The sequence below is a fragment of the Pygocentrus nattereri genome, chromosome 27, assembly GCF_015220715.1.
Source record: "Pygocentrus nattereri isolate fPygNat1 chromosome 27, fPygNat1.pri, whole genome shotgun sequence".
NCBI lineage: Eukaryota > Metazoa > Chordata > Actinopteri > Characiformes > Serrasalmidae > Pygocentrus > Pygocentrus nattereri.
In genome coordinates this window covers 20,707,483-20,735,295 of record NC_051237.1, presented here as the reverse complement: position 1 = coordinate 20,735,295, position 27,813 = coordinate 20,707,483, and the positions used below count along the sequence as shown (strand labels likewise).

The 27,813-nt window shown below is 39.2% G+C and overlaps 1 protein-coding gene across 2 annotated transcripts in view; it reads right to left on the bottom strand.

The window, feature by feature from the left end:
• The window catches only part of vars2 (valyl-tRNA synthetase 2, mitochondrial), a 32,200-nt gene extending 4,461 nt beyond the window's left edge, over positions 1-27,739 (bottom strand). The window contains exons 1-26 of one of the 2 annotated variants that reach the window (XM_017711421.2): positions 27,534-27,739; positions 25,469-25,681; positions 25,283-25,364; positions 23,168-23,268; positions 21,731-21,852; positions 20,868-20,934; positions 19,029-19,126; positions 18,865-18,946; positions 18,593-18,712; positions 17,656-17,764; positions 17,479-17,567; positions 17,260-17,350; positions 16,398-16,525; positions 15,995-16,098; positions 15,736-15,817; positions 15,492-15,568; positions 15,260-15,347; positions 12,101-12,194; positions 9,738-9,808; positions 7,909-8,034; positions 7,603-7,707; positions 5,010-5,078; positions 4,840-4,918; positions 3,430-3,560; positions 1,220-1,372; positions 616-855 (exon numbers count right to left, since the gene is read on the bottom strand). In XM_017711421.2, coding sequence (XP_017566910.1) covers positions 616-855; positions 1,220-1,372; positions 3,430-3,560; positions 4,840-4,918; positions 5,010-5,078; positions 7,603-7,707; positions 7,909-8,034; positions 9,738-9,808; positions 12,101-12,194; positions 15,260-15,347; positions 15,492-15,568; positions 15,736-15,817; positions 15,995-16,098; positions 16,398-16,525; positions 17,260-17,350; positions 17,479-17,567; positions 17,656-17,764; positions 18,593-18,712; positions 18,865-18,946; positions 19,029-19,126; positions 20,868-20,934; positions 21,731-21,852; positions 23,168-23,268; positions 25,283-25,364; positions 25,469-25,678 — 2,718 coding nt within the window. In that variant the 5' untranslated portion in view covers positions 25,679-25,681; positions 27,534-27,739. Of the gene's footprint in view, positions 1-615; positions 856-1,219; positions 1,373-3,429; positions 3,561-4,839; positions 4,919-5,009; positions 5,079-7,602; positions 7,708-7,908; positions 8,035-9,737; positions 9,809-12,100; positions 12,195-15,259; positions 15,348-15,491; positions 15,569-15,735; positions 15,818-15,994; positions 16,099-16,397; positions 16,526-17,259; positions 17,351-17,478; positions 17,568-17,655; positions 17,765-18,592; positions 18,713-18,864; positions 18,947-19,028; positions 19,127-20,867; positions 20,935-21,730; positions 21,853-23,167; positions 23,269-25,282; positions 25,365-25,468; positions 25,682-27,533 lie in introns of those variants that run through there. The other variant, XM_037535389.1, reaches the window with a different exon arrangement.
• Positions 27,740-27,813: the final 74 nt, after the last annotated feature.

Sequence of the window (27,813 nt, the reverse complement as noted above, 5' to 3'; positions counted from 1 at the left end):
TGTCACAAAGCAGTCCGAGCCATAATTCACGTCTCCAACCTGTTAACTATACAGGAGAGGAAAAATCATTTTAAAGGGCCAATAGCCTACATTTTCTTGCATTTCATTCCCTCTTTTTTCCTCTCCCTTATAACGTTTGTGTGGATTTTCCCATTTTTCTTTATCCAGGCTTTTTGTTACCGTACCTTTATGACTGTTACATGTAAACAACCTCTGTTCTGACTGGTTTATTCAAAATGCAGTACAGGCTGAAACTATTTGGGCTTTTGTGACATCACAAAAACTGAATTTAAAATGGACTCTTTTTGCAGCACAGTCTTGATTTACAGAGTGAATGAGCTATTTTGAAAGTTTTAATGTTTACATACTTTATCAAAGTCTTTTATTCCAAAATGTAAGGATAACGTGGTTTCCCATGATATGATCCCATTCAAAGTAAATCAATATACACTAAAAATTATTTGGGGTGATACCCTAGAAGAATTATTTGAGTGGTTCTTTAAGATACCTTGCTTGTAAATGAGAAGCATGAGTCTGAAGAACCTAATTGGTATAGAACCTTTATGCATAACAGTTTCTATACCAGTTAAAATACTTTTATTTCCCTTTCCTCACCAGCTCAGAGGTCGTCGGATAGGACTGCATACACACACTGCTCGAAGCTGTACTGGGCCTCGGGCTGTAAGGCTGCAGCCTTTGCCAGAGCTCCTCAGTGAGAAACGGCATTAAGGGTGAAAGGAGACGCAGAGAGGTGGACACGCAGTGATAGAGCACAGCAGCGGCAACCCGCTTCTCCACCTTTCTTTCTCCCTCGCTTTCAGTGACCTGTTGTTTCAGCACTGGCTTGATGCACTCCTTAAAAAGAGGGAAAGAGAGAAGCATAAAAGACAAGAAAGACAGAGAATGGAGGGCATATAAAAGGAAGGTATTAGAAATATTGTGCTAAGTCTTATAATTAATCATAATCATTCAAAAAATGTGCATGGTTTGTAATGGAATGTCCAATGTGTGACAGTCAAGTGTCCACATACTTTTGGCCATATAGTATACATATAGATACAGATATATGGCTAGATAAATCAAAATGTAGCTTTAATTACGTTAACAAAATATAAACAACTCAAGGAAATAATATGTAAATTACACAATACTGTCCCACACTGGAGGCATCCACGATAGAAGAAGGGCTCTGAAACACCTGCATGTGAACCAAACTCACCAGGTAGACATCACAGAGGCTGTGGAGCCAGAAGGAGTGCAGAGCGGAAGTGACTGTGTGCAGCTCATAGCTCTCAAAACCTCTCTCACACTGCTCCACTGTGCTGTAGAGACAGGAACAGATCCATTTGTCTATCCTCGTCAAAGGAAATGTCTGAAAGAAGCCAGAAGAGCATTGGACACAGAGTGAGTAATATAATATATATTACTATCTTATAGATAAGCAGTGAATTGTATTTAAAGGGGCCTTTTCACATAAAACATCTTTAGTTGTATAAAACACAAGAGCAAAGTTTAAAGTTCCAAAAACGTGCCATTCATTCTCCAGTCCATAAACTTTGTCCACTGAAATGATCAAAGCTGCAAAAACAACCGGTTTTGAAATCCCTGTTTTTGTGATGTCATAAAAACCAACACATTTATGTATACACTGAACGGCCACTTCATTAAGTACACCTACCTTGTATTAACACTTATTGTCCATTTGATCAGCTCCCCTTACTATATAAATGCACTTTGTAGTTCTATTCCAGACTGTAGTCCATCTGTTTCTCTGCATAATTTGCTAGCCCCCCTTTACCCTGTTCTTCAGTGGTCAGAACCACCACAGAGCAGGTACTATTTGAGTGGTGGGCCATTCTCAGCACTGCAGTGACACTGACGTGGTGGTGGTGTATTAGTGTGTGTCATGTTTTCCACTCACTGTCCGCTCTATTAGACGCTCCTACCTTGTCGGTCCACCTTGTAGATGTAAAGTCTGCAATGATACCTCTTCTGCTGCTGCACAGTTTGTGCTGGTCATCCTCTAGACCTTCATCAGTGGTCACAGGACGCTGCCCACAAGACACTGTTGGCAGGATTTTTTGGTTGGTGAACTGTTCTCACCACTCAGACCAGCGCAACACACACTAACACCACATCAGTGTCATTGCAGTGCTGAGAATGACCCGCCACCCAAATAGCACCTGCTCTGTGGTGGTCTTGTAGGGGTCCTGATCATTGAAGACCAGGGAGGCTAACTAAAATACGCAGAGAAACAGATGGACTACAGTCTGTAATTGAACTACAAAGTGAACTTAAATGGAAAGTGTAGCTGATAAAATGGAAATAAGGAAGTGTATATAATGAAGTGGTTGGTTGGTGTATCTACCCATTCAGTCTACAGCAGTTTAGCTCCGCCCATTAAAGCTGAAGTCATAAGGAGTGTTTCCGCCTAGACTGCTTTTTTAACAAAGCAGAACAGTTGTCATTGACCGATATCAGCCTGTTTAATTGTAAGGAACAAACAGTGGTTGAAAATTGTCACGTGAACATGAATTAGGACTGTTTTGCCTTTTAAATGATGAACCGAGTTTTTAATATAGTAATGTTAGTGCAAACGTACTGTTGGTATTTGCCTTTAAACTAGATTTCTGATTAGGGGTATAAATATGTAAACTTATAAAATCTCACTTCACCACAATTTGCTTCAATTTTTGTATAAATGTGACTGAAGGAACTACCTGCACAGTAGTTGAATATACACAAAATAAATGATTTATTTTTACATTTGAAAAAGTCTAGGAATTTCATTTTTGGCCAAAAAGCTACCTAATTGAATATTACTTTAATATATTATATTTTCCAAAATTGGTGCAGCTGTAATGCCTCCTTGAAATCGATGCACAAATATGTAACGATGCATCTGTCGTGTAGTCCTACCCTACGCGAACATATCACTGCTGTCGGAACAAAACCTCATATCTCCATTTTTGTTGTTTTTCAGTTTTTGACATAATTTGAAAATACCTATTGCTTTTTACATCGTGTGTAAATGTCAAAGATTGGACCAAAAGAAACGGCCTAAAATAGCTTGGAAGAAAGTCTGGTTCCATTGACTTGCATTCAAAGTAAAGCATGATATTTCCTTCTCCTGTGAAGTCATTATTTTGGAGATACAAGGTTTTCTTCCGACAACAGCGACAACACTGCTGTCTAACATATTCAAATAAGCTGGAGAAGTGGGGAGAGAAGGAAACAGAGCTGGGGGGCTAGAGGGAAGACGCAACGAGACGAGACGTAGTGCATTCTAAATTTAAACTCAAAGCAGAAGAACAGAGGGGAGAGATCATTAATTTATAGCTCAGGAATATGTAGATCACCTCTCCCCGGAGTCTAGCCTGCGGTGTGCGGCTGCTGCGCATTAGTTTGGATGTTTTGTTTGTGCTCTACCTCAGGCAGCGGCGTCACAGGAGAACCTACGTCCAGCAGAGCTCCGAGAGTGAAGCGCACTGTCTGCCACATCTTATTACAGAAGTGTCGACAGCTCAGCACCTGAGACACAGACAGACTGATGTCCTCTCCTGCCGGACAGACAGACAGTCAAAAACAGACAGACGAATACAATGTCTGTCCATCAAAAGTTTGGTTCCTAGCTTTCTGAATGTTTCTAATACACGCATATTACACATGTTAAAGAGAACCTGTCCAGCTATTTGCATTGTACTTTGCAGAGATTTAAAGAACATCTGATAAAACGACTTAATATTGGGATTAAATCCAAAGGCGACAAATCATTCCTTTATTACTTCCTTATTAAAGGAATTAAAGGAATAGTCAGTGCTGAAATCACAGGAGTTTAAACTGCCTTTAAGAAGTTTGGGCCCAAACAAGTTTCAACATGTGCTTTCAACAATAGTTTGGAAAAGAAAACTGACAAATCATTAAGTAGGTAAAACCAACAAAGACGCTTTGATGAACATGAAATGCAAATACCACTCCATCCATCCATCCATCCAAATTCCACTGATTTTTTAAAAAATGTGCGCATAATTCAACCGTTGAGATGTAAGCAAAGTCATCCACAGTGGATTGATGTGAAATGGTTTATTATACAGAACTCAGATTTCCTTACAGTGGTGGTGATAGGAACCAGGGTTCACGATGTCTACAACACAAATGTAGCCATTGTATTTACTATCCAAAACCACCAGTGAGCCTACACGAGCCTTCTGAGTTTTAAACGTAACGACGATAGTGGCAAATCTGATAAAGAAAAGGTTTTCTTCCAGCATTATTTGGCCTTACAATGCCCTGCATGTACCTCTCCACCATGAAAAGATGTTGAAAATATATATTGATTTTTAGGCTAAAACCTTCTCAAGACTATTGTAAAGAATGTTTCCGGCATCAGGCAGCATATTCACGACTGTTTCATGTGACAACTTTCTGTGAGCTTTTAGAGGCATTAAACTTAAGATGTCTGGTTCCTATCACCACCACTACGAACAATTCTGACTTAGTAGGCTTCTCTACAATGAAGCATTTCACACCAAACCACTCTGACCGACTTTGTTTATATCTACCTTGTTTAATTACGCAGAAATTTTGCAGAATGGATGGAATTCCCCTTGACGTTTAATGCTGAAGTTGAAGAAATAGCATTGAAACATAACAGTGAAATTCAAATATTACTCTGAAACTTTCAAAAGAAGACCAGGTGTGCCCAAACTTTTGACAGGCAGCGTAAATCACCAGGGGAAATACAGAAAGGATCCCATAAACATGCTGAAATATTTGTGTGGCGTCGGTGTGCCTTCAGCCGTGGAGTGAGACAGCTGAAGCACACAGAGGGACTCTCACCCTGGGCTTTGTAGGAGCAGAGGGCGAATCTCAATGCGTCTGTCCCACACTCTGGAATACCGTTTGGGAAATCTTTCCTCTGCAGATGGGAACCATGGGGAACTTGATGAACCAGCTCATTTAAGAGGAACTGTTGAAAATCACTGCAACATAAAGTGTCCCTTACTGACCTGTGCTTCCATAGCAACAGCTTTCTCTCTTGGGTCCAGGTTACCTTCCATGACCTTTTCTTGAAGTCTCTAAATAGATCAGAAGAAAGGACAGACACAAAGATCCACCAGTGCAGTAATAAATTACCTGCCCGGTAATTTAGTTTCAGGTCTCTGTGGCAAGGCTTTACTATAAAAGTCAATGTGCCTTTGAATCAACTTATTACAAAGAGCAAGATACTAATATCTCAGGTTCAAAAGTGAAAAAAAAAATGTTTTCCATAATGCAAGATTTAACATTTGGTTGCACATAAATGTATATGAGCCACTCTACATTTGGAGTGTGAAACCATGTCGCAGGTTGCAGGGCATAAAAAGATGCTTAAAATATGAGGCACAGCTCCAAAAGTCAGTATATACATTTACACAGTTGACCTCTTATGATTTCTCTGATTTTCCTTTTTATCCTGTTTCATAGTCACTCCGCGTATGTAAAACAGCTCATCACAAAACCTACTGTCAACATTTGAGAAACCATTTTTAATATAAAACAATATTTTAACTTAGGAAATGTGTATAAAATGTTTACTTTATACTTTATATTATTAAAGTTATACTACATTTAAATCATATATATATATATATAAATAAAATATGTATTTTATTTTTAAAAATATCATTAGTCATAGATATTTCGGTCACTGGTGTCATCAGGACTCGTTATACTTTAACACAGTATTTTCAACTCTTATTAAACTTCTTTGGGTTGAGGCTCATCAGAGAGGAAGCATCTCAAGAGATGAGAAGTCGAGTCACACTCACTCACATTTCATTAATTTATCAATAAGTTTATTTATCAGGCAGCACATAACTTCTATATGTCACTGGTCTTATGTGCTTTAACGGCTGGGCCATTAAAATTTTGTCCAAACAATGCCAAAAATCCTTTTTATTACTGATTTTAACAGTAGAATAGTAGTGAATAGTTACGGTCACCTAACCACCAATGAGTCAGCCACCTTACAAATTTTAACCAGAATGTCACTGGAGTCACCGGCACTGGTGTTACACCACATTCATACAACACCAGTGACTGTAAAATTGTCAACGTTTGGAATTAAGCTCTCCTTTCTACATATATGATAATAGGTAGATCATAGATGTTAATGGACACACACTGTATTGCAAAAATATGCGTGTGAAGCTTTTTGACCATTCTTCCAGAAGCGCCTCTTGGACGAGAAGGCCTGGTTAGTCTCCGCTCTAATTCATCCTATAGGTGTTCTATTGGGTTTAGGTCAGGACTCTGTGCAGGCCAGTCAAGTTGTTCCACACCAAACTCGCTCATCCATGTCTTTATGGATCTTGCTTTGTGCACAGGTGTGCAGTCATGTTGGACCAGGAAGGGGCCGTCCCCAAACTGTTCCCACAAGGTTGGGGGCATGAAATTGTCCAAAATCTCTTGGTGCTGAAGCATTAAGAGTTCCTGTCACTCGAACTAAGGGGCCGAGCCCAACTCCTGAAAAACAACCCCACACCATGATCCCCCCTCCACCAAACTTTACACTCGGCACAATGTAGTCAGACAAGTACCGTTCTCCTGGCAACCGTCAAACCAAGACTCTAGAGTCCAGTGGCGGCGCTTTACACCACTTCATTCCACGCTTTGCATTGTGCTTTGTGATGTAAGCCATGGAAACCTATTCCATGAAGCTCTCTACGCTGTTCTTAAGATAATCTGAAGGCTACATGAAGTTTGGAGGTCTGTAGCGACTGACTCTGCAGAAAGTTGACGACCTCATGCCTCATGTCTTTCATGTGGCCTACCACTTCATGCCTCGGTGCTTGGTTTTATACACCTGTGGCCATGGAAGTGATTGGAACACCTGAATTCAATGATTTGGATGGGTGAGTGAAAACTTTTGGCAATATAGTGTATTAAGATTATTTAATTTTAGGATGAAAGAAATGCATCCACCTGAATTCCAACTCCAAATGGAGAATGACCCATATAAGCATCATACTATGTTGACACTTGTTCAAATGTTGATGTTTCCAACATTATTGAGCATCTAACACGTTTTAGTGTCTAGCTGTAATATTTTAACACACTGTATTGCTTGTTAGTGTATAGAAATGAAAAAAAAAAGTATATGAAAAGTGATTTCAAAGTTTTAAATGACTCAGTATAAATAAGTGAACACATCCTCTATGTTTTATTACTCTTCAAATATACGAAAAAGGCAAATAAATAGGATTGTGCACTAAAATTTGCAGGGAAAATGTAGAGGATATGTCAACTGATTTTTACTTAGAAAATCAACAAAACATAACTTGAGCAGTTTAATAGGGTTTCTAATCGAGACTTTACTGTTCTAATTAAGAATTTACAAGAGATTAGGTGTAAAACCAGCTTGATAAATGCAGCTGAGCCTAAAAGAGAAACATAAACTATGCAGTTTCACCTCTAGGTTTGGCAGCATTGATTCAAGAGATGCTGTGTGCTTCAAGGACTGTGAGGATTTACTGTCCTTACGAGGAGAGTGAGTATATGGAGTTAGGGAGGCTGTGCAAAGTCATATGGTGCATATAATAACATCCACTGTCAGTGTACCTCTAGAGAGACACCTGAGATCACATCCAGAGGGTCGATGACATTTCCCAAAGACTTGCTCATTTTCCGGCCGTGCTTATCCCTCACCAGAGAATGAAAGAGCACCTGAGAGATAAGAGAATGAAAGGACGAGAGAGAGAGAGAGAGAGAGGATGTCAGATGTGTTAAAAACGCATTCATATTATTCTGACATTTATTTTGTCCAGTTCTATTGATGTTTATCTTATTTTCTCGATCTACGTTTTTATTTGACTTCTTGCCTCTCTTTAGGTTTGACATTAAGGTGTAATAAGATAACTGCGGTACCTGTTTAAAGGGCAGCTGGCCGGTCAGCTCTGTGCCGAGCATCACCATCCTGGCCACCCAGAAAAAGATGAGGTCATTTCCCGTCTCAAGCATTGTGTTGGGATAGAACTGCTTCAAGTCCTCGGTCTGTGGATCGGAAGGTCATATCATCATACCTTCATCATGACGCATCAATAAAAGAATGCACTGTCAAAAGTTTGGGTGCTCCTATCGCTAGCTTTTGAAAGGGTGTGTCTCAAAGTGCTCCCTAGTTAGGGTACTGCCCAGGGACATTATCTAGGGCAGGGTTTTTTACTGCCCTGTTGCGGCTCCACAGCAGAATTAGATTATTATGTAATAATAAAATAATCCTCCTTTACAGTAAAATAAAGCTCTGCTGATCGTTCAACACAGTTTAACAATAAATGGCCTGAAATGTAGAACTGCTAATTCACCCTTTAACCCTGAAGGTTGGTGCGCAGACTGCTGGTCACCATAGCAACGTAGTCAAGAATTTCACTTAGCTAGCAGCGAACGAAACTACAAAGAGAAAGATTTAAGACAAACGTCAGTAATTTGGAGATGAATGGACTTATTTGCATTTATAATCACTCCAGCTGGTTCCTGATACGTTTAAGTTGCTTCTCGTTCGTCAGTCTCTTGTTTGAATTTTCTTGTTCCACCTTAAATGGTGCAGCAGTTGCATTCTGGTGCCTCAGACAGTATTTAAAGTGGAACGGGGAAATTAGGACAAGAAGCTGGAGAATGAGAAGCGACTTCAGTCTTGTGAAAAGTTGAATGTTGAGAGACGCTTTACAAGAAACTGTTCTACTTTTGAGGAAAAGTTTCCTGCCGGAGATGCGAGAAAAGCGGTTATAGCTGAACTAAAGCTTAAAGCAGAGCAAAGTAAGTCTGCGTTTTCTTCTACATTATATTTTTAATCTATACTAGTACATTAGCTCATACTGAGACATATTTACAGCCAAGATAGTATAAACACTGCTTCAATAAAATTGACATAATATGTTGTGGCTCTCAAGGTGGTTTAATTTTAGCTGAAAGAACAAAATGGCTTTTTAACATTTGGGTTGCTGTAACAGAACTTTCATTTTCCTGAAAGAACCAACAAATGCACTGTGAAAACCAGTGGCCATCAAGCAGTACTCCTGTTCATCTTTTGAAACGTTTCAGAATGAAGAGCGAGTGTTGTATGTTATACTTGCCTCTCCACTTGGAACAAAAAGTATTAAATGATTATTTTTCCCTACTTCTTGTGATGTCAGCATTCAGCAGCACTCAAACGCTTTGTGTTTAAAAAACCTTTGGGTCAGAGTTTCAAAATGTGCTTTTAACAATAGCTTCTAAAAGAAAACTGTCAAATTATGGTTAAGGTAAAACTTGGGGTTGGATTTCTAAAAGCTTTCCTCAGAAAAAAAAAACTTTAAAAGGGTTTTAAAACAAACATGTTCTTAAATGCAGCTCTAAAAATTATTTTAAGAAAATCTTCAATATTTTCTGAAGAAAATACTAATTGCTTTCTTATGTAGGCTATAGGTTATTTGTCATGTAGCCTGTCTATATCATGTTACAGTTTACAGCTTAAGATAAATGATGCAACATTCATAACATAGAAGTGATGGGGAGGCAATAGCCAACAGAAAAAAAATTCTCCGTTGTCAAGTTTAGGGTAAGAAAATATTTAAAACACTGAACTCTTGAACATTGATCTCTAAAAGTGTGGAATATTTATTTTTCCATGATATGGACCCCTTAAGGAAAAAATAAAGAGAATTCTAAAGACATTTGTTAAAGACTGACAATTTATAACAATTTATCTGAGAGACGTTTACCTGCTCAGGCCAGCCCAGCATGGCGAAGGGAAAAAGACCTGAAGAGAACCACGTGTCCAGCACATCCGGATCTAAGAGAGCGAACACGTTGGACAACAAGTTGGACTTGTTGAGACACATTTGCTTGGCAGTTGAAAAACACTGCTTTCCAAAATACAGATCAAGCCTGATTCTGGAATAGGGAGTCTCTCTTCTAGGAAACGATTAAGGACAAATAGAATCACAACCACAAGACATAAGGACGGCTTCTTCTTCCATCCTGCCAAACTCTGAGCTGTATGGAAATGTTAAAAGTACTGTTGGTGTCTGTTGCTTGTACTAGACACCCATTCACTCTTATGCACATTTTATTTTGTAGTTTTAGTATGGCTGCTAGCATCCCTGATGTCTGTTCCACCTCAACCTACATAAGCATTTCAAGAATGACTTATTCACACATACTGAGTTGCCGCTTTAATACAAACTCAATTCTAAAAAGGTTGGGACAGTATGGAAACATTATATGCAAATAAAAACCAAAGGCAGTGATTAGTAAATAAAATAAAAGGACTGTCCAGACTGTTACCAGTGTAAAGTTCAAAAGCTAGAGTCTGTCATGGTATGGGGTGTATTAGTGCCCATGGGTAACTTTGAAACACCACATACACAGTGGTGAAGACACTAGGGGGCAGTCAGTACACTTGCCTGGAGCAGTGGGCAGCCCTATCCACAGCGCCCAGGAAGCAGTTGTGGGTTAGGTGCCTTGCTCAAAGGTACCTCAGTCACTGACTGTCAGCTCAGAGGATTGAACCGGCGACCTTCCAGTCACAAGGCTGGTTCTCTAACCTCCAGCCAACAACTGCTCCTAAAGTGCTGTTAAAGGAAAGGTAACGTAATATAGTGATAATCCTGCTCCTGTCTCAATGTTCCTGGAATGTGTTGTAGGCATCATATCTTGAATGAGTGTGTATTTACAAAAAATAATACAATAACATTCAGGTAAAACGTCAAATCTCATGTTTTTGTACTGTTTCAATTTAATCAAGTCAAACAGAATTTACTAATCACTGCTTTCTGTTTTATTGGCATGTCACATACTGTCCAAACTACTTTTGGAATTGGGTTTGTGGATTCTTCTCTCCAGTAACCATGAGGTCGGAAACATATAAAGGAGGAGTCAGATCACTGGTTGGAAAATGGATGGGAAAGCTTGTAATGCTCAACATGGCGTCTTTTTTTCTGGGGAAACATCCAAACCAGCCTCAAAAACAAAGTCATTCAGAGTGGTTTGATGTAAAATTTTACATTCTAGAGAAACTCGGTCTGCAGCTGTAGTCCCAGAAGGAAGCCTCTTCTGAAGCTGACGCACAAGAAAGCCCGCAAACAGTCCAAGAATATGGATTACTGGAACCATGTCCTGTTGTCTGGCGAGACCAAGATAAATTGTTTGGCTCAGATGGGGTCCAGCATGTGTGGTGGCGCCCTGGTGAAGAGTACCAAGACAACTATCTCTTGCCTACAGTCAAGCATGGTGGTGGTAGCATCATGGTCTGGAGCTGCATGAGTGCTGCGGTTCATTGAGGGAAACATGAATTCCAACATGTACTGTGACCTTCTGAAGCAGAGTAGGAGCGCAAGGTGTCTAATATCCACCAGCTCCGTGATGCCATCATGGGGGAGTGGAAGTCCAGTAGCAACCTGTGCAGCTCTGGTGAATTTCATGCCCAAGAAGTTTAAGGCAGTGTTAGATAATAATGGTGGTCACACAAAATACTTTGACACTTTGAGCACAATTTGGACATGTTCACTGTGAGGTGGACTCACTTGTGTTGCCAGCTATTTAGACACTAATGTCTGTGTGTTGAGTTCTTTTCAGAGGACAGTAAATCTGCACTGCTATACAAGCTGCACACTGACTATTTTAAGTTACATCCAAGTTTCATTTCTTTAGTGTCGTCCCATGAAAAGATCTAATAAAATATTTGCAGAAGTGTGAGGGGTGCACTCACTTTTGTGAGATACTGTATATATATGTATAAGATATATTAGACGTGGGCAAAAGTCACAGCATTTGATTAAACATTACGAAAAACAATAAACTTAAAATGATACGATGACTCATCTGCAATTGAACAAGGTACATTTTTGGATATTTTGATTTCAGGTTGACTTTAAACTGTGGATATGAAGTCATGTTTATTAGAAAAGCTTGAGCTGTGATGTTTAATGTTTTATCATGTGTTATTTATTCACTCACTTGTCACTTCACTAGAAACACCTACCTTGTACTTCCACTCACTAAGTAGAACAAAATGTGTGTACAGAATAAATAATTAATATTATATTTAGCACTGAAATATGTACTGAAGGCAGTCATTAGTCACCCTGTGTGAGGATAAGAGCAGTAGGGGACACTCCAAACTTCGCAGCAGCACGTTCCCTGGCCTCCGCTTCACTCCTGCCCCACACCCACTGCTCCTGCAGAGAGATACAGTCACAGCAGAACACAGCGCATTAATCACACCACATAAATCACACTGCTAGGCCTGCTGAGTAGGGCTGAGCGGTTTGGTGAATAGATCTAACTGCAATTTTCTAACCAATATTCTGACTGTGATTTAAATTGTAATTTTTTTCTATAAATTATAGGTCCAGGCTTTTTTTGGGCCAAGAATATCCACTTTTTCTGGCTTCAGGCTTAAAGGGCCTATACTCTATTTTTGTAGTATGTAATTTATTCATTTTAAGGTCTACTTACAACATTTGTGTGCTTTTATGTATTAAAATAATATATGTAAAAATAACACAATTATTTTTATCCCTCTTTATCCATCAGAATCTAACAGACCGTTTCTGTTATTGTGCATTTAAGATTGGTATATGTAAATGAGCAGAACACATACATCAGCATGCTATTTGTTGACTTTAGCTCCGCTTTCAATACAATAGCCCCCCATAAACTGGCAGACAAGCTCAGCAACCTGGGATTAACCACCACACTCTGCTCATGGATTCTGGACTGGCTCACTGGGTGGCATTTAGACAGTAACCTGGTCCTGAACACCACTAAAGCAAAGAAGATCATTGTGGAGTTCCTGGAGAACCAGGAAAACAACAACTCCCCCCTCCACATAAATGTTGTGGAGGTAGAGATGGTCGATGACATCAAACTCCTGGGACTCCACATCACTAAGGATCTGACATGGAACCTTAACACCTCCCACCTGGTGAAGAAAGCTTAGCAGAGGCTCTTCGTTTTGAGCAAGCTCCCTCTCAGCTTCATGAATTTCTACAGGAGCACAACAGTCACAGTGTGGCACACCAGCTGTACTGCAGAGAACCGTGGAGACTCAGCCTGGATAATTAAGACAGCACAGAGGATTGTGGAAACAAAGCTCCCAAATCTGGACACAGTTTATGCTAGCCGCCTACATAAGTGAGCAACATGAACAAGGACTCAACCCATCAAGGTCACAGACTGTTTGTCCCCCTTCCACTGGGCAAATGATTCAGCCCCATCAGGACACACACTGACAGACTGAGGAACAGCTTCTGCCCCAGAGCTGTAGCCTGCATTACACCCCCCAACACACACCCACAGCTGCTGAAGACTGAAGGCAGCAAACAGGCCAGCCTGTTTTACAGGCTCCCAGCTTTGCCAAGCTGCTGCTAATGCACTGAACATGTCACATCCAGGACTGTAAATACAATTATTATAGTTTGTGCAACACCTAATGTGGAATACCTGTTTATACCTGTTTACACTGCCGTATTTGCACTACATACACACATACGGTACTGTTCGAAAGTCTTAGGCACCCAAGAATTGTGTAGTATGTGTTTATTTGCTGAGAGAACTGTTAATATTTGAATAAACAAAACATATAGAACATTAAAAAATAATTATATATATATATATATATATATATATATATCCTGGTTTGACCCATCAGTGCTTCATTAAATTGAGCTCATGATGTAACTGATGATATTAACGAGTCTCTGTGGCGGCTGTGAAGGTGTCAAGGAAAAATATGGACCCAAGAATTTCTTGTTACTGTTTATTGTTTTTATGTTTATTTGAATTATGAATATGACTTTATTCTAATGTATATTGTAATAAACTCACTGCTGAGGTAAATTGTTTAAAAATTTGCTTAGACGCCTAAAACTTTCACACAGTACTATACACACACACACACACACACACACACACACACACACACACACACACACACACACACACACACACACAAAAATAAAATAAAAATCAACACATGTCCAAACCATCTCAACCTGGCCTCTCTGGCTTTATCTCCAAACTGCTCCACCTTCACTGTCCCTCTGATCTGCTCATTTCTAATCTTTTCCTCCTTGTCACTCCCAACGAAAATCTCAGCATCTTCATCTCCGCCACCTCCAGCTCAGCCTCCTGTCTTTTAGACAGAGTCACAGTCTCCAAACCATACATCATAGCAGGACGCACTACTGTCTTGTAAACCTTCCCTTTCACTCTTGCTGCTATCCTTCTGTCACACATCAGCCCTGACACCTGTCTCCACCCACTCCATCCTGCCTGCACCCTCTTCTTCACCTCTTTTCTACACTGTCCATTGCTCTGGATGGTTGACCCAAGATATTTGAAGTCATCCACCTTTACCGCTATAAGGCTCTAAAACGAGTCTCCTTACTGCAGAGATGGTATTGACCTTCTACTGTCTGAACTGTGCTGAAGCACATCACTATATCTCCTCTACCAAACAAACTTTTGTTATATAACTACAATGACAACAAAGTATTTTCCTATAGTATCTTATGAGCTCTATACCGAATGGATGCCCTGCATTGTGACTCATTCAAAAAGCAGTCTGGACTGAAACAGGCCTTACAAATTTAGTGTGAATGGATGGGCTAAACTGCTGTAGGCTGAGTAGGTGGCTGAATTAAGCTGAATAGGTGGATATAAGTAAATGTGTAAACAGAGTGCCAAACATAATTTCCCTTATCACAGTATGTTCTCAAAATATATCTGTACTTCCCAATGTCTGTGACCTTTTAGCTGCAAATTCCTTAATCTATAAACGTTTGATTCAAACCGCATCTCTACTGTTAATTATACAGTATTAAAATGCTGTCCTGATTCATATTAAACTGACTGTGTCTATGAACTTTGATTCAACTTTGCTTTTGTGCCATTGTTTCTCTGATACACTCCTTGGGGCTTCAAGAGAGAGCAAACAGGTTCAGTGCGGTGAAGGTGGGATCAGAAAGGGGCAAACAGGAAAAAATCCTAACAGTAAATGTGCTGGTTTTTGTGACATCACAAAAACAGAGGTTTCAAAATGGCTGTTTTTTTGGTTGCTTAGTTTCCATATGTGGACTGTGTGGACTGGGGAGGGACCAGTCCATTACAAGCAGTGTTTATATACTACGCCAATATATTTCATTTAACTCCGTTTTCTAAGACAAGGGCCCTTTAACTGATAAGAGTGTTCAAGCTGTACAAATGAACCAATAATCTCTCTAATCTCAGCTAGTCCTACCTCCTGTGTGTTACCAGACTCTGGTAATGTCACTCGATATGCTGGAATCTGATGACCCCACCAAAGCTGTCTGGATATGCACCAGTCACTGCAGCCAGAATAAAGGAAAGACATTTTTATGCACTCATTATGCACAAACAGGAGCTAAAAAAATTTGAGAAGGTATAATCACAACTACTCCTCATGACAGGAGCACATCCACAGAACAAATCCTGTTGTCCAAGACACTGACCTGATGTTTGAGAGCCAATTCTTCCATGTTTTGGTGTAGAAGTGAGGTATTATTTCCAGCTCTCCCTCATCCACTGCCTAAAAGTGATGAATATGTACCGAATATAGAAGAAATGTACAACAGCAGATTGTGAGAATTAATGTGAGCAGCTGCAAGTGTTTTGAAAAGACTGATTAATCTGCTGCTACAGAACAGTGTATTAGTCACTTCTGCACGTTTAAAATGTCTTAGTGGACACACGTACTTGTATTGCCTTTTGTGCCATTTTCTCACAGCGAACAAACCACTGTTTCTTCAGCAAGGGTTCAATGACATCCCCGGAGCGGCTATGCGGGACAGGACAAAAGGTCGAATGTGAATTTGAATTGGCCACTAACGGAACCTAAATGTTTTAAAGCTGACAAGAAATGCAAATGTGTTCTTATTAAACACAAGTGATGAGAGGATTATAGCAATTTAGAGAAGCGAAATGAGAGTGGCCGCCCTTATTAATCTCAATTCACCTGCAAATTGGTAAGGACATGGGATGATCCTCCTTTCCTCTGAATAACTTCATCTCCATCAGTGCACTAATCACTCGCTCCCTGGCCTGGAATCGCTTTACTCCCTGAGGAGACAAGAAGAAAGAAATGCTCAGAGAGATGAGCGGAAAGATTGGTCTGTGAACCTTACTGTGATACCTTACACACAAAGGAAGCCATAGGCGGTCTGCACTTCAGTTAATCAGTCTCAGAGCTTACACATTAGTTTCACAGAAACAAGCAAAATAATATTTGAATAATAATAATTTGAAGCAGAATAATAAGATCAACAACATTGACAACTAAACAGTAAGAACAAGGTGCCAGTAGTTAAGATAGGACAGCTTTAGGATGGCACTTTATTCAGTGATGTTCAGTTCTGTACCTGTAGCCAGTGCCCACAATGTGAGGTCATGGTTCCATCTCCTCCAATCACAGTGAGGCGCGGCAGTGAGTGTCTCTGAGAGAGCAGGAAGTCAGTGTGATCGTGAGCAGGGGTCAGCTTCACAGCTCCTATCACACAACAGGACAGAAATGTGTTATGTTGTGTTATGATTATTCAATATTACCAAATTCTTCCAATTATTAACTAATTCAAATTTGCATGATGATGATGATGATGCATATTTTAAATTCTAGTTTTCTTTTTTAGCAGGAAAGCATAATAAGAATAATTGGCAAAATATTTGATTACTAGTAAAACTGATAGTAACAAGCCTAATCTAACCAAATATTTAGAGATGCAATGTCATTAGTATCATATCAAAAAATATCAGCATCTGACAGATGCTTTGATTTGATGGATATCTCTAACTGATATATTATGATGTATTTATTGTACTCTGAAAGAGAAGAGTGCTTACATGATTATCTACCTGATTATCTATTATGCTTATTCAGGTCAATTCAGTCCCAGTTTCTACATTTTACCAATGTTTATGTATCAGTATTGGCAGAGAGTGGACTACAGTGTGTCTTATCTAACAAGTAACATTGACATTATATATATATATATATATATATATATATATATATATATATATATATATATATATTCAAAAAGTGAGATTTTTCAGTTTAGCTACAGACTTGAGAGAAAAGTGAAAATCAGTCAATAGGATTGTCCTGTATGTTTCCTCCTATTCGTCAGAGCTTGACTTTAGCCTTGATATAGTATCTGCCTGAAAACTGAAAAGTTGTCCCTGCCACCCCTTCCCAAAACATGTATCAGAATAAATCAGGACTACCTGTTCCCAACCCCATGTCCACCACAGGATCTGTGATTATAGGCAACAGCCTATTTGTAAAAGGATGCCTGCACTGTTTACCATGGAGAGCCTAATAGAGGGAAAAGCATAATAAGTCTAATACTGTTATCACTGTATGACGTTTCATGTGCTGTTATGCAATGAATCAAATTTAGAAGATGAATTAGACCATAAGATCAAAAGAACGCTAATGTGTACCTGGTATCTGGTATCATCCGGATGTACAGCAATGGCCACATCTCCCAGCATGGTCTCAGGACGGGTGGTTGACACAGCGACCTCGCCCTCTAACACAGATACAGATACAAGATCAATAAACTGAGCAACACAATTATGTGAAAAGCAAGAATTTAAAAAATTGACAAAAGGACTTACCGTGTCCTTCTATAGGATATGCAAATGTAATCATGGTCCCAAATTCCACTTTCTGCTCATAGCCAGGAACAGACAGAAGAGTCCTGCCAGGCAGCTGCTTTGAGTCGACCTAAATACAATTTCACGTACAACAAAATTTGATTTGAGAAATGTGGTTCAGCTATATTTCCAGAAAGCTATTACTGTACAAACACTGGCCACTTTATAAAAAAAAACTATTAGAAACTCCTCTCTGGTAGATTCATCTCGCTGGTGTACAGTTAGAAACTGCAGTACATCTGTTTATGCACACTTTGTGTTAGCCATCATATCAATGGTCAGTTTCTGACCACAGAGCTGCTTTTGTCGGGATGTTTTCGGGTGGTAGACCACTCTCTACCTACGGTTAAATCAGAGCCCATCCTTACTTTATTTAATTTCCAGTCAAAACGGCCACTGTTTTGAGAACACCAACAGCAAGTCTTCTCACAGTGGAAGGATGAACAGGAACACCTGTGGATGTTTTCAGATCTGAAGCAGCTGGATTTTCTCCTCTCTCTCAAAGATGAAAGCTGTAAGCGCTGCTTATCTGATGGGAGCAGTTTTGGAGTTTACTAGATCTTCCAGGTGGTTGTTAGGAGTCACATGATCTCTGTAGCTTTTCATTTATTTCACTAACTTTTGTTTGACATTCTCCTTTATTGTGCAAGTGGATTACCTTTTATCTATTCTCCTTAGAACCTTTTCCTAAAAACGAATGACTTGCACTTAATGGCCACTTTGCCTGGAAATTAAATAGATAAGAGGTTGGGTTTCACACAGTGCTGTGTAAGGTAGGTGGACCTCAAAGTGGTCACTAACACTAAAGGGACATACAAGATAGGAGTTTCTAACAAAGTAGACGGTGCATATGTGTCCATATTCTCTATTTTAAATGCGCTTTCCTACACTGATGTACCTCTATGTCTGAAATCGCAGACTCTAGTGCGCAGCTCCAGTTGACCAGGCTTTCAGAGCGATAGATCAGCCCCGAATCACACATCCTAACGAAGGCCTCCGTCACTGCCTTGCTGAAACCCTGCGGGAAAATATCCAGAAAAAGAGGACAAACAAAAGGAGGTCAAAGTGAGGAGAAAATGAGAAAATGTAAAAGAAATGACATGTGAAATGGTGCTCAGTGAGGCGTGAGATGCTCATACAAAAGGAAATTGGTGTGTTGTGCCACCTTACCGGGTCCATGGTGAAACAGGCCCTGCTCCAGTCCAGTGAAGCGCCAAGTTTCTTCAGCTGATGATAAATCTCATCTCCCTTCCTGTAATGTAAAGCATGCTTGACACAACACTCAACCTCTCAGGCTGAATGCATGAATTACAGTGAATCGCACACACACTCACTCTTGTTTCCATCTCCAAACTTCCTGCAGAAATTCCTCTCTGCTGTAGTCTTGCCGACGCTTGTCTTGTTCCCTTAGCAACCTCCTCTCAACAACGGACTAAAGCACAGAGAAAAAAAAAAACAAAGACAACAATCTGTAACACTGAGGGGTTTCCTTACAGTCACAATACATCCTTTATGATCTCTAAAGCGAAAATGTGTATCCTTATGCAAAAGTTTAAGTTTCAATGCATTATGTTTCACTGATTTTATACATGAAAATATGTTAACACGTTCTCTACAGTAGACAAACCCAAATATGCCATTTTCTTCATATGTACATGTAAAATTTCTAATTATTTGCAGAGTTTAACATGTTGGAAAAAACAAAACATAAAAAAATGAAACGAGCCATAACTTTTGCACAAGCCACATTTTATTTATTTATTTATTTTTTACGTTCAACTCAGCAATTAAGCAGTAATTACGCATTAAAATATGCAGATGTGTTCCTAAGTTCATCTGACGAAAAGGTGCCCAAACAACCAGGGACATAGGAGGTGAGGGTGCTGAGGGTGCAGCAGCACCCCCTGATTTCAGGACTGCATCTGATAAAAACTACAATAATACAGAAACGTCTAATAGGTTGAACATAGTAAAGTATTATTAGTACTATTATTAGTATATTTTTACTCATATGTTTTCAAAATCGACAGTAGTCTTGCCCCATTTAAGTTAACAATGCATCTTCATTAAGGCAAGTCGATTCACTTCCCTAGAAAACCTCAGCCGCTTTCGAGGCCCGTCACTAAACATACGCAGGTTGAGGTTTAAAGAGAGAAAGTGTGAGATAGTTCTGAGCCCCTAATAACATTTTATCAACCGTCTCTCCAGCTCAGTGTGCTTTCCAGCGTTAAATCTCACCAGGTGACTGTGGGCGTGACACAATCAGCTACCAACAACCAGCTCATTTGCCTAAAGGTTGCCCAGAATGAGATGCAGAGTGACGATGTGCATCAGCAGCCTGATGTGTCAGTAACATGCACATATTTTTATCTCTCGCTTCATAATACATTCTGTTCGATGTAAAGGATCAAAATAATTCAAAAAGAAAAATGCAAATCATTTTGCATGACATCATCATTCACATCCCATGCATATTGCTTCAAATTTCAGTGCCTCAAACTTAAACCACCCTCCCACATCCCTGCATACGACTGCTTCTATTATATATTTTGTGATGCTCTTTGCGCCTGCGTCTCTGCATATTCTTTATTATTTCTTTACTATTTGTATTCCATGTTCATTTATCTATGCACAAACTCCACCGCAACAAGTTTCTTCCACATACGGCGGCACCAAAAGTATTTGGACGCTCGATCCATTGACTAAAGCCATTGGAAAACTAGCGAAATTCTTGAGATTACTTCATAAAACGTTTAATAAAAGCACTTTCAGCACATCAAACTGATAGAAGCCTCTTTACGAAGAAGAACTCTGGTCAGACTTATTTACAGGTTCTGTAAAGCTCAGAGACAGAAACTTCAAAGTGTGGGGCTGTTTTTCTCACAGTGATGTTTGTAATCTTGTCTTTATTGATGTGATCATGAAGCATACAAAGGCATTTTGGATGCAAACCCACAGAAGTCTGCCAAGACATAATGATCCGAAACAAACAGGCTGCCGTTGGAAAGAAAATAACAGTAATGAAATGACTTATTTAAAATAAATGCCGCTTTGTTTGACACTTTGTTTCCAAACACGATGAAATATACTTCATGAGTATGGCACGACCATCTAAATACTTTTGGTACCACTGTATGCACAAGTACTCTTGGCCAATAAAGTGCTTCTGATACCTGCGTTGCAATCCCAGCATGGTCACAGCCCGGCACCCACAACACCTTGTAGCCTTGCATTCGCCGCCTAAACAAGAAAACGTGATTGTATCATTGAAGCTCAGCACCGCTGTACCTCATCATGCATTTATATTAGTGAGCCATATTCCAGTGAGTTCTGCATCAGAAAAGATTCTTACAGATACACACTACTGTTCAAAAGACTAAAATCACTTACTATATTAGTCATCAATCATTTTTATGACTTTTAATAAATCTTTTGTACAACAGTAATAATATTACAATAACTGCAGTGTAGATTTCAATATATGTATTTTTAAATGTTTTATTTACTTGATAATCAAATTATCAAGTACTTGTGAAATTAATATTTAAATCCATTCATTTTAAACTAATCAATAATGTAGAAATACATACAATAAAGATAAATAAATGTAGTTATGCAATTACAGTCATTTTTAGTCAAGTATCTGCTCTAAAATTTCATTATAATGTTATTCTGGACGCTGTACAGGACTCTGTTCTGAGTGATCTTCAGCTCTGTACATCACTCTGGACACATCTAACACTTCTTCATTTTTATTTATAGTTCTAAATAATGAGGAATTGGCTCAGAACTAGCATATTTGAATCATTACATATACACACACACACACACATATATATATATATATATATATGTATGCAGATATATTTTATATATCTGCAACAAAGTTGGTTGTATATTTCTGAAAACACTGATTCCAGTAGAGTACATGACAAAATATCCAGATTTTTATTGTGTAATAAAACAAGAATTTACTCCTACACATAACCTTCCCCCTTGCCACTGTACTAACTCAAACAAGTGCACCAGTAGTTACCAGCGAGCAAGAGCGTCCTCTATCGCCACTGTCAGAGCATGACCAAGATGGAGGGTGCCCGTCACATTTGGTGGGGGGATACAGAGGGAGAAAATTCTATCTACAGCTTGTGGGAGCTCATTCTAATGAGAAAAAACCCAATAAAAGGTTAATTATACACGGTAAACACAGAAAAAAAGATCTTATCCACACAGCATGGCCTGAAATCCATGTTTTTCTGGACACAGACTGAGTGCAGGCCTTAAACTACTTGTTTAAAAGTTTAGACTTGTATTCACCTATAAAATTAATCATTTTTGTTATTTTGTACAACAATAACAAACAATGCAATTTTAAATATTTCATACCACTCATCAAATTGTATTTTTAGATGTTTTATGCTGTATTTTAGGAATTCTGTAAAGTAGAAGTAAAACGACGATACTATCTGTGACTAGATTTGATTTCCACTTCTGAAGATTTCTGGATTTTTTTTTATTCTCAGTGTTATAAATCATTTCTTTATCATCATCAACAACTCTGTTTATCATTACGGACACATCTACAACGTTTTGTTTATTTCTGATGGCTTCTTAGTGCCATATTACCTATTTGAAAGCTTTAAAGTGGTACAGATTCATATGGCACATTTAAAAGCAACTAAATTGATTTTGACATTGATTCTAAACTTCTGAACAGCAATTCCAAGCTTTTGAACGTTACTGTACGTTAAACTCAACGCTAACGGATATGAATATTGCGCTTCGGAGATTCAGAATGCAGTGGAATTGATCTGTGTCTTCCAATATAGCTCTGACTGACTGTCCTGTTTCTGGGTATCAGGCAAAGGTAGCTGCGGACTCCTGACTGCTGAACAGAGACCAATCAGTTTACTTTTTTCACTTAACCCTGGTGTGGTGTTCAGGCCTGTGGGACCCATTTTCATGTTTATCAAAAGAAAAAATGATGTGATTTATTATTATTTCAACCTCAGATTCTTGGCCTTGCTCATTTTCTGTGAAGAACATAGAAAATAACCCAGTTTCAGTGCCTTCACTCTGTTCACCCCCCACACACTTATATTACACATGTGGTGTTGGGGTGAACCTGTGGGGAGTTAAAGTGTGGAGGTGCTGTGTCCTTCACTCTGTTCTCCTCTTACACGGCCTGCTGTTAGTGTGTGTGTGTGTGCATGTGTGTGTGAGGGTGGACAACATGAACAGGCTGCTGACTGGCTACAGCTGCTAAAGGAGAACATCTGGTATTTTTACATGATGCGACGGGTCCACTAGACCATAGAGTAACAAACACAACACCACACAAGGGTTAATGTGCAATGGCACAGTGAAAAGGAATATGAATGAGATGAGTTTTAGAACATAGCCTGTCTCAGTCACGCCTCTCTGTTCATTTGATTTGCATGTAGGAAATGCCTGGTCTGTGTTTTCCTTCTCTTACATGTTTCTCAGGCCTAAAAAATCCCTGTTTCTCCCACCACGGATACCAGCAGGACTCCACATATTCTGGGCTGTAGGACTGTGGGAGGGGCACAGTTGTGTCTTATGGAGAAAACAGTAAGAACAGACATAAATATTATTAAAATGTTATTAAACGTCAATGTTATAATTATATCAGTACGTGTATTTTCGAACACAGAGTGGCTTGTTTCAGTGCATGAACTTCTGTGAATGTAACATTGGAAAAATGCACAGATCCATCACTACTGAGTCTTACAGTACTGACAGCTGTATACAGTGTGTAAAGCACAGGCCCAAAAGTTTGTAGACACTGATGCTTCTTTTGAAATAAAGGGTGTTAGTGAGGAGCTTGCTCCTCCTTTCCTGAAGTAACAGCCTCTACTCTTCTGGGAAGGATTTCAACTAGACATTGAACACTGCTGTGAGGATTTGATTGCATTCAGCCGCAACAACGTCAGTGATGTCAGCTACTGGTGATGGATAATCAGTTCTAGATCTCTCCAAATCATTCCAAAGGTATTGGAATGGGCCTCCACCACTCCGGTTTGATGTGAAATTCTCCATACTAATCAAAGTGTTCATTGTCTGTAAAAGCCATCTCACAAAAAGTTACATGAAATGGTAATGAATATATCACCTGATACCTGCAATGTTGTTTGTTTACGATTGCTTTTGGCCATAAACATATTATTTTAAACCATTCATGGTGGGGAGGCACATACAGGGTGTTGTAAGGCCTCCAAAGAAGAAATATCTGTTCCCCATTTACCACCATTTAATCATAATCAACATTATATATAAAAAACTCTGCTGACACGTGTAGCTTCACTCATTTTTGGAGTAAAATAGATACATTTTAATTGCAGACTTAATCATAGACTTAATTTTGGACACCCCCCCACTGCACAGCAATCTGGGCTTGTTTACAATAAACAATTTCACAACAAACTGAATTATGCAGATATTTTGAACAATCAGTGGAATTTCCCTTCAGAGTAGCTCAATTTAGTAAGTCGAAGAGGTGTCTGCATGTCTTTGGACAGGCAGTGCACAACTATTCAAATGGCTTCTGTTTACTTGCAAGGACCTCATCAGCCAACAGACAATAGACTGTACGAAACACATTCTTGTGGGAAGATTATGCTTCCAGTACATCAAGCTTTAATGAGCTTGGAGAACTGGTTTTAATTACTGTGCACCAGCAGGCTGGAACTCTTTACAACACACCTGAAGCTTAGCTCCCTTGTTTCGTTTGCGCTTTATAAACATAACATTTTCAACAAATAAAGGTTTTAGTTTATTACATTGTTATTACACTGATATTTCATTTGACATTTTTATTTTGTTTGTTTCATTCGTTCTTCTTTACCAGTGTGAATTAAGAGTTCTCAAGGGATGTAAAAAAAAAAGAAACTGTTCTTGAGTGAAAATAGTCATGTGCAAAAGTTTAAACACCCCAGTCGAATTACATGTTCACTGATTTTTAAAGTAAAAATAAGCCAACACATCCTCTACAGAGAACCTGTGTAAATATGACATTTTTTCTGCAGATTTTACAGCATAATTTTTATTTATTTGCTGAGTTTAACCTCAATTTGTATTTGTTTTTACAATTATGTTACATTCAACAAAAAGTGCATTAAAACATTCAGAAGCGTGTTTTCTGTAGAGGAGGTGCTAATTTATTTTCACTTTCACTTCAAAAATAAAATCAATAAAACACATCATTTGACTGGGGCTGCCAAACATTTGCATATGACTGTATGAACACTTTGTCAAAATCTTCCTCAGTTAAAAGCGGATGTATGGAGCCCAAAATCTGTTTGAGTTAAAGAAAAAAGTATCTGCATTAAAACATACTTAAGTATATATAGCAAAAAGTGAATGTCTTAACAGGTAATATTAAGAGTCAACATGCAGAAAGAGTACAAGTATTAAATTACAATAACACAGGAGTAACATACAACTCTTACTAAACTATTTATATGTACAATTATATCATTTATAATAAGTACAATTATAAGCATTTTCCATCCCGGAGATTCCCACTTAGTGTATTTGAATGAATGCACATTATAAGAACAAAACACGGTACCTTTCTTCTCTCCAGGCAAGACAGCAGCCGTGTACACTATCTTCTCTTTTTCTGACCATTTCATCCCAACATTATCAACATTCTACAAGGACAAGATAAACAGGACACTCATTGTCAATGAGTGTAATGACTCATATTTAACACTAACATTCTCGATTAGTCAACAGTAATAAGTCATGAACCTACACTTTCGAGTATGGCCTCTTCTCTCTTTCTTTTCCGTTTTGCCTTTTCTGACTGAGGTCTATGAGGATGTAAGGGCTCTGAGGAGGATGAGTAGGAGGAAGGTGGAGGCTGAGCTGCTGGAGAGCAGAGCCTCTGCCCCCATTTGCTCCACACTCTGGGTAAACTTCCACCGCCTGCCCTCAGGGACCTGCCACAGGTGGGCCGCCACATCGCCTAAATGCAAACAGGTGGGCTTGAATGATAAAAGAGGAACTTCTAAACAGAACAAACTAACTAGGAAAGAAAGAAAACAAAAGCAAAAAAAGCAACCATGCCTGTGAGACCATCATTAGTTCTTCCAAGACTTCTGAGCACTTAGGTGAATCTTTTTTCCATCTTTTTAATAATAATAATAATAATAATAATAATAGACAAATTTATTTAAAGGGTAATTCTGCCAGGTTTCCAAAATGTCTGCATAATTCAAATGGTAAGATGTGAACACAGTATCTCAGGGTGGTTTGATATAAAACATTGTAAAGAAACATAATGAGTCAGATTTCTTTACCATGGTGGTGACCGGACAGCAGTGTCATAATGTCTACAACACAAATATAAATATAAATATTTACTGCCCAAAACGTCCAGTGGACCTGCAGTGTTGATAAGAGTAAAACAGTGATAAATCTGATAAAAATAGGTTATAGCCACACAAAGCTCTGCATGCACACTGCCACTGTGAGCGGATTTAAAACGTATGTTTTAGGCCAAAAGCTTATCTTGAAATCTGTTGTGAAAAATGTCTCAGACTGCATATTCATAATTCATAACGCTTTCATGTCACAATTTTCTTAAAGGCATAAAATCCTTCGGGTTCCTATCACCACCAAACTGAACATGTCTGACTCTAGAACAGAGAAGTCCACATCAAACTACTCTGAACGACTTTCGTTACATCTTAACCATTTGATTATGCAGAAATGTAGAAAAATAATCCACATAAAGTGGAAATGCTGTAGGCCAGGGAAAATAGGTTTGTTCTGAGATTTGATTTAAACACAAAAACTGAACTTTTACTGTCTGACATGTAAGGGAAGAGAGTTCCAGACAGAGGGAATCAAATCTGGAGAAACCTTGATCACTGAGACTGTGGAGGCTGGATGAAGGAGGCACTGGAAGAATGGTAAAGAAAGGGGGGTCTAGAGGTGAGAAGAAGCTCTGACTAGTAAAAAGGAGCGAGACTTTTAAGGGATTTAAACATGAGTAGCAGAATTTTTAAACCTATGTGGTGCACTACAGGGAGCGAGTGGAGATTTTGGATAATAGGTGTAATGTGACAGTAAGACTGGGCACGAGGGAGGTGAGATGGTGAGCAGAGTTCAGGACCATCTGGAGCTTGCAAAGGGAAGAACAGCTAATGACTGCTAGAAGGGACTACGTCTTGCAATAAACAGGCAAATAGTATTATTATTATTGCTTTTTCTCCCTCCTAAATAAGTGGTGTGCCCTTAGAATATTCACGAGATGGCTGTTTTTAACTGATGTTCGCAGTTTACCACGCTGAGAAGGTGCAGGACCAGCCCTTGTACTTTGAGAGCAGGTGAAGAAAGAGTAATACGGGCAGTTACTCGTTCAAGTAATGTCACATACCAGCAATGGCACCATTTGATGCCTGAAAATGTTTGGTTCAGACAAAAAGTGCTGAAGGCTATGCGTGACTTGGATGAATCTGAACGACTCAGGATGGCCATGGTTAGTGTGCAACAATATTAAAGGTTTTATTTCATTTATTACTCACTTTCAAACAGCCCAAGGACAGTCAAAATGACCAATAAGACACGCTGAGGCTGAAGCTGGCTCCCGCTCCACCTTAAATGGTGCAGCAGTAAGCCTGAGGTGCCAGAATGTGAGTTAACTGCTGCACCATTTAAGGTGGAACTTCGTGAAACAAGCAGGCGTTACAGACAGAAAGCGAAATGGGACCAACCGAGTAAAAAACAAAGGAAAATATTACATTTTGTGTAAAAAGGAGGTATTTAAAAACAGTGTAGACAGCAGAGGGAAAGTCAGAGGGAACCTAACCTACCTTCAGCCTCTGTGGCTCTTCAGGGCGCAGACATGCCGGGAGCTTCACTCTGTTCCCACATAATACAATAAACTAAACGCTGCGCTTGGTGAAACATACAAATGTGAAGAAAACACCAACGACACCGCCGAATCGGAATAAACTAGGCTATTTCAAACTAGCCGGGTTTTAATTTGTGTTGCATGCGTTGGGTCCACGTCGTTCCCCCGCCGGCGTGCATTTAGATGAGCACAAAAAGCGAGGAGCTGGTCCGTCCGTGAATTGCTTCCTCCGGCCTGTG